Genomic DNA, 11153 nt, shown 5'->3' with positions numbered 1-11153 from the left:
GAAAAAAAAAAAGCACCAATCTGTTATTGTTTGGGAGGGGGTTCACATGTCACATTAATTTCTGGGCCATTCCAGAATTTTAACAATTTAGAAAAACAGAGTATTGTTTTGATAATTTTATTTTATTGGTTGCTGAGAAAAACATTGAAATAATTAGATCCGTTCAGCCCAACCATCTATGGTGCACCTTTGATCAGGTGTTTTGTCATATCATACATATATTGCTGTGTTTACTATGACCCTGTTATACACTTAGGTGGCTGGTTAAATGCTTCAAAAATATTGCTGGAAAAAAAACGTTCACAATTCAACATTAATATTAATTGCTGTATCCCTTGTAAATATTGTAATGATGAATTGGAACAGAATTCATGCTGTATTTTTATCCTTCTATTTTTTTTTTAGAAATACAAATCTGAAAAGTGGAGTGTGCAATTATTATTCATCTTCTCATCAACTCTTACGATCCTCCCTGTCGCAAAAAAATATATAAAATAAAAAATTACAGCAACTCCCAAGCATATCCTTCATTATTCGAATAAACTGTTAATACTATTTACATGCGATATACACATTAGAAAAGTCAGAGAGGACGATGCTGCCGGTACCATGTTTGATAGTGGGGATGGTGTTTTGTTTCCATTGTGATGTGCTGTGTTACTTTTACACCAAATTATGTTTTGTATTTGGCCTAAAAGTTCAATTTTCATTTCATCTGACCAGAGCGCCTTCTTCTGTTTGTTTCGTCTTCCAGGTGGGCTATGGAAAACATTTTCTCGTTGTCTTTGAGAAAATACTTCCCTGCCACTCTTCCTTAAAGGTCAAATTTCAGCAGTGTGTCCGACTAATAGTTGTCCTATAGACAGATTCTCCCAAGATCACAGTGGATGTTTTCAGTTCATACTGAGTGATCGTGGGCCTCTTGGCTGCATAACTCCTTGTTTGGGTATACGGTTTCGAGGACCGGCTACGTCTTGGTAAATTTGCAGTGGTCTGATACTCTCTCCATTCCAACATGAGGGACTGAGGGGGGGCATTTTAGGACACGCTAATGAGCTTTGGGGTATTTTAAACATTATTTAAGAATCACTATTTCTAGAGATGCAGTCAGATTTTGTCTCTGGATAACTATAATTTAACTTTCTGTATTTTGTGCATGGATTATTTGAATCAAACTGACAATGAGCTATCCGAAGTATGCACGTAATTAAGGTAATCTTAGTCTTTTCAGAATAATTTGTGTGAGTTTTTGTGTGTGTGTGTGTGAATAGAGAAAAGAAAAACAAAACACGCTGGGTACCCGGAGGCCAAATGCTGTGCAGTGACCCGGGTAGGAAAGATGAAGCAAGCAGAAGGTTGGGAATGGGATAGCCGAGATGCAGGGATTTGGCAAGTAATCCCCAGCGCCTTAATCCTTGCAACAACAGAAAGTCTGTCCATCCATTTTTTTGTCATGATAAAAGAGAATATAATATAGCATAAAATTAATGACAAACTCAGACTTTTACAAAATATATTAAACTTTTATCGTAAAAATAATTACATGTTAAAAAAAAAACATCTAACAAAATCTCTAAATGACCATAGTTCATGTTGCAGGTGTGATAATTCCAAACTGCTGATACGAACACTGACGATAGTCCTTCTCGCTCCGGGCCTGACCCACTATCAGATGACGCAGTGTGTGGTGAGGAGCTGGTGGACCATCTCAGTGTTGCCGCTGGCCTGGTAGATTAGGGAGAGATTGAAGGCGGCCTCCCTCCTCAGGTCCACTTGGTCATCAGCGATACCCTGTTGGTTTAGGTGGAGGAGAGGGAAGCATTGCATCACAGAGGAGGTCCTTTCAAAGATGGGTGTGCTTTGTTAAGGATTGCATGAAATGGAGAAAAGTACCTCTAGTTTCAGTGCAGGCAGCAGAAGAGTCTTCTGGTAATAATGGATGGCTAAATGTGTTAGGCCCATCTGGTGCAATGCTCTGCCCATGTTATACATGCTCTCCTGACACTCCCCACGCAGTTCCACGTACCGCCGCAGGAAGGCAAAACCCTAAAAAGAAATGAAATAAATAATAAAACATCAGAAGACACGTTCTCAAAAGCACAGATGCAGCCAAACACAACATACCTGAACAACAAGTGGGTGCCTCTTAGCCACAAATTTCTGAGCTGCCATGTGGAAAAAGGTGAGGCCCACAAACAGGTTGAGGAGCGGGTCGTCAGGCTGAGACTGGAAGGCCTGAATGTACTGGCCTGGAGACAACAAAAAAAAGACGACGTCAGGTGCACAGCACTCCATTTGCGATCGGATGAGCGCTAATTACGGTTGGCGTGTGCGGTACCCAGGGCGTGTTTAAAGCTGCCCGACACCATGGCGTTGTGTCCGCAGAGGACACACAGGGCCTGGTTATCAGGATGTTTCAAAAGCAGGCGGAGGCAGAAGCGATGATGACGTTGGTGGTGGGAGGATATTGTCAGCTAAAGGGAGAGCAGACGTGAGTGCTCTGCTGTACATGTCTGCATTATTCAGTGTTTCCCAATGTTAGTTGTGCCAAGGCACATATTTCACATTAGAAATGTTGCCAGGGATCACAACAGTGCGCGGGTAAACCTGGGCAACGTGCTTTTGTTTTTTGGCTGTACTAGAATAATGTGTAATTCCACATCCATTACAGTAGGTGGCAGTGGTGATCTCATTTTTTAAAAAATTTCGGCCAAAGTGACGCACTCCAAATCTATGCAGTTTCAAACTAATGTGCTGCGGCGCAGTGGTTGGGAATCACCGTATTAAATGTTGTAAGGAGATTAATACAAAACACTGCGTCTGTTTACCTGGTTAAATATATTCCAAAGCTGAGGCTGCTCCACATTATCCATCAGCATCAATCTGTTGGAAAGGAAAAAACATAAATGAAAACGGTGACACGGAGGCGATACAAATAACTTCTCATACCTGATGTAGTTGTAGGCCTTGTGGTGGCTGCGGTCAAGGATGCTGGCCGAGAGGCCGAGGAACTCCAGCTCCTTCCTTCTGGGCTTGTTGTCGTAGAAGGAGTAGAACTCCCTCGCGGAGTCGACCATTAGCTCCGCCTCTTCGTAGCGTTGCACGTCGCACAACGTCAGCACGCAGCTCAGCAGCAGCTGCCACCAGTCCTCTTTGGACAGGACTTTGGTTTTACCTATTGTTGGCATCAAAGTATGACAGGCATTCAGTATCTTACACTTTGCACATTTAACTTCATTGCTTCAGTGTTTAGTAAATACAACAGCAAATTGGCTAGAAAAAAACTAAACAAAAACGGCTGTCTCCCAGCTCTTAATCGATTCTCATCAGTTAGCCCAAAAGAGCCATTAAGAAGGGTTTGCCTCTTTCGTCAACGTCACAACAATAAATCAGATCTCACTTGGCTGTTAACATCTCAATGACTTTCATTGCTAAGTAATTCAAGATGATGGACGACAGCTGATTGACTAATGAGCTGCTGATAGGTTGGCGCGAGGCCATAACTCAAGATGGCATCAATGGCACTGCCACAGCCAGGCTGACTAGCACAGGGGTGTTCAATTTAGCTAAAAACTGCATGATAATTTAGAGCTCTGCACAAAACAGTATTTTAATAAAGCTGAATTCCAAATGAACTTTATCCCAATCAGTAAATCAAGCAACATAGAAAAACTGAGCCGCAGTACAGCTATAAGAAAATATGTGATTTGATTGGGTGGTAGCGTCACGTGGTGCGCTGTCGGCTCGAAGTAGAAAAGCACGAAAGCTCAGTGTTGCTCATCAAAGGCAGCTGAAAACAAAACAACGTGTAACACATTTGGATTCATCTACAAGGCAGAGACAAGCAGAGGGTGGAAATATAAATTTTACGGGACAGCTCAAGCTTCGACAGGACATTTTGCTTTTGTTCCTATTTTCCATGTGTGTTCAATGACGACACAAAAATTGGTCAATCATTTTCCAGATTCTCCAGGACACATCGGAACATTGAACATGATAGTTACAAGATCGATTAGTATTTTTGATAAAAAGAATCGGGTATTCAGGAATAAATTGTTCAAAATGCAGGGATGCTTAGGCATAAAGTTAAAATGATCATTTTGAACAGTTGAAGTTTTAAACTTTTGAAGTCAATTAAAGCTAATTTAATATCAAACAAAATGGTCAAGATTATTATTTTACTATCAACAAACTGCACTGGTTGACATGAAAATACATGAATGAATGAATGAATAAATACATAAATTAATTAATTAATCAACCAATCAGGCATTACGTCACACCTTTGGGCACTTCCGGGTGGCAAAAGTTCATTCTCAGAGTAAAAAAACACGACTGTCATTTAACACAGATGAAACAAATTATATTTTTTTTCCCCAAGGAAATCTGCAGTGTTCCCCAAAAACAAGCTTTTGTCATTGTTTTCGGTTCTGGTCAACGGTAGTCACTCATGTTCTGGCCACTAAAGTACACTGGCATTTGAAAACATTCCAAAAAGGTCTCTACTATACGTACATGTGATTTCCAAATAGGCGGCTTCCTGGTCATCGATGTCCGACAGCATGTTGCCAACCTTCACCAAGCGGAGATGATTCTCTCCTGAGATTATGACAGAGCGGACACACACCTTGGCACGCTGCATGGCCACCTTGGATGTGCAAACACACACATTGCACCCATTTTTACAGGCTCCACTTTAAAGGGGAGAAGCACTTGAGAAAATAAAGGTGCAACCTTCAGCAGTATGGACATCATAGTGATCACAGAATCCAAGTAGTGCTGGGTGAGTCCCTGCGTTTTCAGTAGAGTGGACCGATGCAGGAGCAGCTTTAGTTCCTGCAGACAGTGACATGCACTGATGATGTGAGCGCCTGCATCTTAATGTAAGAGTCATAAAACCAAAAATATCACATGCCTTTTGCGCTGCAGATGAGTCTTTAGCAAGCGTGTCATGGTCGTACATGGACTCCAGCGCTTTGAGGGCACACTCCGGCCGACCCAGCTGCTGCTGCAGGGTGGCGAGTGACAGCCGCGCCTCCAGGTGTTGCGGCGCCAACTCCACCACCTTGGTGTAGCTTTCGGCCGCTGCTTTCATTTCACCCAATGCCTTCAGACACTCTGTAATGGATTTACAAGTAGCTCGTAGTTTATAATGCAGTGGACGCAATGTTCTATAAACCGGTCAATGGGATTTTAGTCTACGAGTGCGAGCATTAGCACTAGCGATGTTTCTGAAATGAAAGGAGGTCTTGTATTGAAAACCACAATACGTGTAATTCTTTTTGCGGTGCCTTTGGTTTTACAGTAAACCCCCAATTGAGGTCTCATTACGCAGCTTAAAGCATACTCGGCAAAATAACATTTGGAAACAATTCTATATACATAAAGCAAATATTAAATATTTTCTTAATCAACAATGAGAATTGTCCATGTGAGCCTACCTGCGTGCCGAAGCCAGACGACGGCCAGGTTGTATTTCTCAGATATCACGAGCGCAGACAGCAAAGGCAAGGCATCCAGGTACTCTCCCTTCTCCAAGTAGGCCTCTCCCACGTCCAGGTATAAGTCGCCGATCTCCTCTGCATTTTGCTCCATCAATGAGGTCACCAAAGCCTACGACATGGTTGGTAAAAGTTAGAGTAAAAGGCTCAAAGTGTGCTCCGTCTGTAATATGCCAGGGTTGTAAAATCCTCTGCTACCTCCAGAGGTCCACAGATGCGCATATGGATGAGGCAGACAATGAGCTTGGCCTTCAGGTCCACCGGGATGGTGTCTGGAACCTGAACATCTTTGATTTCAGCTGGAAAACGACAACATCCTTGGTTATATTTACTGTGGTTGACTAATCTTCGACAACAAGTTGGGCATTGGGCAAACGAGCTATCTTTGTTAATCAGTTTCTTCTAGTTGAACTCCTTGACAGTTCCGTCTTGGACTCTTGTCAAACACTTCATCTTGATTGAGTCACTTGAAGCTTCAGTGTCTTCCATGAATGTTTTCAGCTTTTCATCGTGTGCTTTTCAACAGCGGGAATGTGGAAGATTTTCTAATTTCCTCAAGGGCCCGTTCCTGCACTATATCTTATTGGGCAGATTGGCTCGGGTAACACTACTTTTCATCAAGACATTAAAATCATTGCTATTCTGTTCATTAGATTTCCTTCAATTTTACCGTACGTGACTCACATTTGTCCGATGATGGCATTTCTGTTGTAGTCGATGGCTGTGCTTCCTCCCTCTTCGCCTCATTCTCACACAATTCCTCAACTTTAACGGGGACCTCTGAGCTACTTTCATCCTGGATCAGAACCACCCCCTCAAAACGGACCAAGAGCTGAAGGAGGACACAACAGTATATGACATTCACCAATGTGATCTGCTGCTTTTGTAATGCGTGTCTGAATACCTGCAAAGCCTTGTCGTATTGGTGGTTGGTGATGTAGAGCTCAGCGGCCATGTTGATGATGTCATCGGTAACCAGATTGGGGTGTCGTGCCAGAGCCTCCTCAATTACGCCGAGTGCCGAAGACAGGTCGCCACTTTCAAAATAACTCCTAAGCAGTGACGATATGTGGAAGGAGTTCAGACATGCGTGCACAAGCACATGCAAATTTATGCCGTTTAGAAAAGAGCGTCGCTGTAGGGCAAAATCCTCACATCTCCAAAATGTGGCGTGGTCAAGTGTGAGCGCTAATGCTTTACACGATCAGGATATTTGGGGCCGATCACTGTATAAGCAGTACCATATCACAATGGAAATTCGGACTGCGACCACATTGTAGCAGAGCAGCTTTTCATGCGGCAATCAAAGTTAATGCAAGAGTTACAAATAGGCACCAAAATGTTTTAGTAGCGACCACAATTCATTTGTTGAAGACATTACGAGTGATCACAGAATGTGCATAGATAGCAAAGTATCATTTGATCAGATGGGTGGAAAGTCTAGTAGCACATCAAAGTGAGTTCCCTACTTGGCCATGTCCTTGGAGAGTTGCATGAAGTGGTCGGCCTCCTCCGCCGGCAACAGGGACAGGATTCGGCGGTAGCCATCCATGCACTGCTTGTGCTCCCCCAGACGTATGAGGAGGCTGCAGCGGTCCCACAGGTAGCGCACGTTGGTGGGGGCGTACTTGACGGCTGTGGGATCGATCGGTTATTTTAGAAGTGTTCTCACAGAAAGAATGCAGTACATATTCCACTCAACTCAACTGTATTTATAGAGCACTTTAAGACAACCACTGCTGTATACAAAGTGGAGCTAAAGAAAGTCAGACAACAATAAACAATAAAATAGATTATGACAAAAAAAAGCAAAAAACAGTAGAAGCAAAAACACAAGTTTCATCCTGAGTCAAAAGCCAAAGAATAAAAAAATTGTACAAAAATCTGAAAAAAAAATGGCAATCAGTGAACAGATTCATTGTACGTTCTGCCATCGAATGAAAGAGCATTTTGTTGTGCCTGTCACTATACGTCACTGGCATAGATAGATGAAGACTTGATTTGGAGTAAAGAAAAAAAGTTGTGGACCAATTATGGACAATTTTCCACACCATACCTCATGAACTCCCACGGCACATTGGGAGGGAATCACTAGATGACACGGTGTCGTGCTGATATGCAGTCACACCATTTACGGAGTGACACCATTATCCTCATTCGAACATTCCTAAGTTGTGACTCTTAAAAAGAATATGTTCCATACCGTGCCACTCGTCCAAACATGGCATTCTGATTTTTATTGCATTTGTGGAATATGAGTTAAACAGTAAAACCCACACATTTTTCACCACAGTTGCTCAGGGCTCAGGTAACGACCAATCACGGCTCAGCTTCAGAAAACAGGTGAGCCGTGATTTTCAGTCGGAAACAAAGTGACAAAATGGTCACACCCCCCCCCAAATGGCTAAAAATGGTTGGTTTTGCTTCTTTAGTCATATTCCATGAACCCAATATTATCAGAATGATGTTTAGACTAGTGAAGGCCCATAGAACATATTATTGCAACTATTTATTTGTGGGGTTGACTTCCCCTTAAACATTGCAAGCACACAAACAAAAAAAGGCAATTAATTGCCAGGGCAGACCTTTGTTGTAGCAGACAAGAGCTTGCCGGACGTTGTCCTGCTCCAATGAGACCTCTGCTAGCCTGATCCACTCCTCTGAGTCGGACGGGTTCAGGTGGGCGGCGATCAGACTGAACTGCAGTGCTTTGTCCATGTCGCCTTCGTCCTCGTAGATCATGGCCAGCGTGGAGAAAGGATCGTAGGCCAGTGGCGCTGGAAGGGCCAAGTATGGATGATGATTGGCACATGATGGGCAACGCCATGAAGCAAAAACAAGTCACTACCTTGTCGTATGATCTCCATACACATGGCAATGGCATCGGCTTTCTCTCCTCTGGCATAGCGAATGTTCGCCTCACCCATCAGGCCTCTGAGAGCCCGGGGAAGTTTACTGCGGTTGCGTCGTTCCTGGAGGCATTGTGGGAGGCGATGAAATTGAGACATAGGCTCAAAGCTGTTAATTGAAAATTTTCCGACTCTGAAATTCGCCAAGAATTTAGAAACCCAACTCACCCTCATCATTTTCTTGTTTTCACGGTTGAGCTCCATCTCCAGCGCAAGCACGTCTCCCACCGTCATGTCTTCACCTTCCTTGTCTTCACTTTCAAAATTCCTCTTTGGCTTCTTATCCTTTACTTTTAATTTACATTTTTCCTTCTCCTCTTCATCCGCCTCCTCATAGTCCTCCTCCTCCTCCTCCTCGCCCTCCACAGCGAAATCCTCGTCGTTCTTGTCATCAACATATCCCAAACTGTCATTATCCTCATCTGAAAATACTTGGTCAGTGGATTCGCCAAGCATTGAGGCGAAGGCTTGCTGAACCCCAGGGCTGATTCCCTCTTCTAAAAGGAGAGGAGGAGAAGGAAATGGGGGAAACTTGGAGTCAAACACAGTGAGACAATAAAGACAGAATAAACTAACAATAGTTCCAATCAGGGCACACAAAGTTAAAGAAAATTGATGACTCTGAAAACATATTTTAAGTTTTGGGCATTAAAAGTGGTGGTGTGCAGAGTGATATTATTTGCTCAAATGACTGGGACCATCCCCGAATCCAATCTAAGAGGCTATATTGAATAACCACACATCACAATTGAGCCCCATCTCCAGAGATTATAACGTCTCCAAGGACCCAAAACCTGCTTGGAGTGGTGCCAACAGAGAACTGGAAAAATGTCATATTGAACCCCAACATTTCAAATGAAAAGTTCTTTTTCAGTGGTTCTTAGAATTGTTAGACTAAGAAACACCTTAAAAAAAAAAAAAAAAAATTCTAGTATCATCGTCATCAGCCTTTAAAATATTGTGGTTTAGTAGGACTAAGAAAAAATTTGGCTTTATTCCTAAAAAACACTTATTATTATTTCAAGCCACTCAAACATTAATCACAGTTTAACATAATTTATTTACATAATACAGTTAATGCACTTCAATATATGAAAAGAATAAACTTTACTTAAAAAATGTATTGCACAAAGTTGAAATAAAAGTTGAACCCAAATGTCTGAAAACAAAAAAGATTCCCCCCATTAACCTCTACTGAAATGTACTGCAGGAATACTAGATTAAGGAACTGTAAAAATATGCACTTTTAAATGAGTGATTATTCACGTACGGCTTAAGGGAGCCCATGAAGCACACTTTGACAATCACTGTTTTGCTGTTTTTCTTGGGTTCTGAGAAACATGACGCCACTGACTAATATATCAAAGAGGGACATATATGGCACAGGCAGAAAAGTGTGGCTATAATTTACCAATTTTTTCGTGGGTCTGTGTAGAGGTGGAAGGCTGCACCACCTCCTCATTTTCAACAGACACTCCTGGCTCCTGAAAGACAAACAAGAATTTGGGAGTTGCTAGCTACTGTATAGTGTAACAAGTTATCACATGAATGCACAATATAAGTTTATCTTCTACATAGTAGTAATACAGCATTTCCATATTTAAGTGTTCAAGGGATGACCTTGTGTTTAATTGTCATAAATCCTTACTGTACTTTTATGTTATTGAGTAAAGCCGTTTTTTTCTTTTAGTAATTCTATAATGTAAACTGACATTTATCTATTTTCCATGTTAAATTATTCTGCAGTAAGTCTTCAAAATACCTGCAAAATTATATTTTATCAATTACAATTCCAAGTAATAGGCAGTAAATACCTTTTTCTCCTCATTTGAAGTTTTCCTTTCATACTTTATGAATACGTGCAGATTCTGTAATTCTACATAAATTTTATACACAAGTCAGAGAAGCGTGTTTAGCAGACATTGTGGTGTTTGTTTCAGACATTTCACAGCTCAGCACAACTCCTCTTGCCTATCGAAAACATGTTTTTTTTTTTAATAGTTCTTATGGAAACTTCATGAATATGGTGTGCGTGTTTAACCAGGTGCATGTTTGCAAGAGAACTTGTGCAAATGTGGTGGACACTTAGACAGTTCTTGGGACACTGCGACTACTATCCGATAAACAAAATGCACATGTATTTTATGCCATGGATAATGTCATAATTTTCCTTGATTTCACATTTACTGATCTGAAATTGTCTTTCGTTGGACAAGTGTCACATTTACAAATCTTGTAGCACCTAAACCAAAGCATAATAATAGAAAATCTTATCGTTTTGAGGATTTTGACATCATTAAGAAAAAGCCAAACGTTCCGACATCTATTTTTTTTAATTCTAGCAAAGGACAAATGTGGTCTAATTTTACCTGAACTCCAGCATGTAAGGTTTGCTCAGAACCAGATGGGAGCAGTAGTACCTTCGCTTTCCTCTCGTCTCTCCTCCTGTCAAACTCCTCAAATGTAATCCTCCCTTCCAGGTAGTCGATAAGCTCGGCGCTGAAGCCAGACATATTGCTTTGCTTTGACAATCAACCGCAAATAAAACAAATTAGCAAATCACATTCCAAGCCAACCAACGTGTTCGCGTTTGCATCGACAACATTGGAGCGCGTTAACTTTGTTGTTTAATTTCGCTTTGCTTCCGGGAGCAATTACCCACGTGACTGTAATTCTTCCGGCGTCAAATACAACTCAATGTAACAGCGACATCCTGTGGTGCAAAATGGTAATGTCACGAAGG

At 41.8% G+C, this 11153-nt stretch overlaps 1 protein-coding gene across 1 annotated transcript; it reads right to left on the bottom strand.

Moving 5' to 3' along the window:
- Nucleotides 1-1502: 1502 nt before the first annotated feature.
- Nucleotides 1503-11046, bottom strand: gtf3c3 (general transcription factor IIIC, polypeptide 3). The gene is made up of 19 exons (XM_088290736.1): nucleotides 10780-11046; nucleotides 9822-9894; nucleotides 8579-8907; nucleotides 8350-8473; nucleotides 8087-8278; nucleotides 6971-7136; nucleotides 6406-6553; nucleotides 6186-6333; nucleotides 5700-5800; nucleotides 5442-5613; nucleotides 4916-5118; nucleotides 4735-4836; nucleotides 4516-4648; nucleotides 2950-3175; nucleotides 2829-2883; nucleotides 2339-2474; nucleotides 2125-2249; nucleotides 1894-2046; nucleotides 1503-1791 (listed from the first exon to the last, which is right to left on the bottom strand). Exons 1-19 carry the CDS (start codon nucleotides 10921-10923, stop codon nucleotides 1669-1671), a joined length of 2853 nt encoding a protein of 950 aa, XP_088146862.1. The 5' UTR covers nucleotides 10924-11046; the 3' UTR covers nucleotides 1503-1668.
- Between the last annotated feature and the right edge of the window lie 107 nt (nucleotides 11047-11153).

Source organism: Idiotropiscis lumnitzeri, chromosome 3, assembly GCF_059441095.1.
Source record: "Idiotropiscis lumnitzeri isolate Australia: NSW breed Sydney's pygmy pipehorse chromosome 3, RoL_Ilum_1.0, whole genome shotgun sequence".
In the NCBI taxonomy this organism is placed as follows: domain Eukaryota; kingdom Metazoa; phylum Chordata; class Actinopteri; order Syngnathiformes; family Syngnathidae; genus Idiotropiscis; species Idiotropiscis lumnitzeri.
The sequence above is the reverse complement of the archived record's forward strand: the minus strand, read 5'-3'. Positions and strand labels throughout refer to the sequence as shown.

What these genes read in the sequence shown, in the direction of transcription:
- gtf3c3 (XM_088290736.1), bottom strand. Translation starts at nt 10,923, where the DNA reads ATGTCTGGCTTCAGCGCCGAGCTTATCGACTACCTGGAAGGGAGGATT. An exon ending in TATGGAGATCATACGACAAG is followed by an intron (nt 8,279 to 8,349) that starts GTAGTGACTTGT and finishes TGGCCCTTCCAG; the next exon opens with CGCCACTGGCCTACGATCCT. An exon ending in CAGCTTTAAACACGCCCTGG is followed by an intron (nt 2,250 to 2,338) that starts GTACCGCACACG and finishes TGTTGTCTCCAG; the next exon opens with GCCAGTACATTCAGGCCTTC.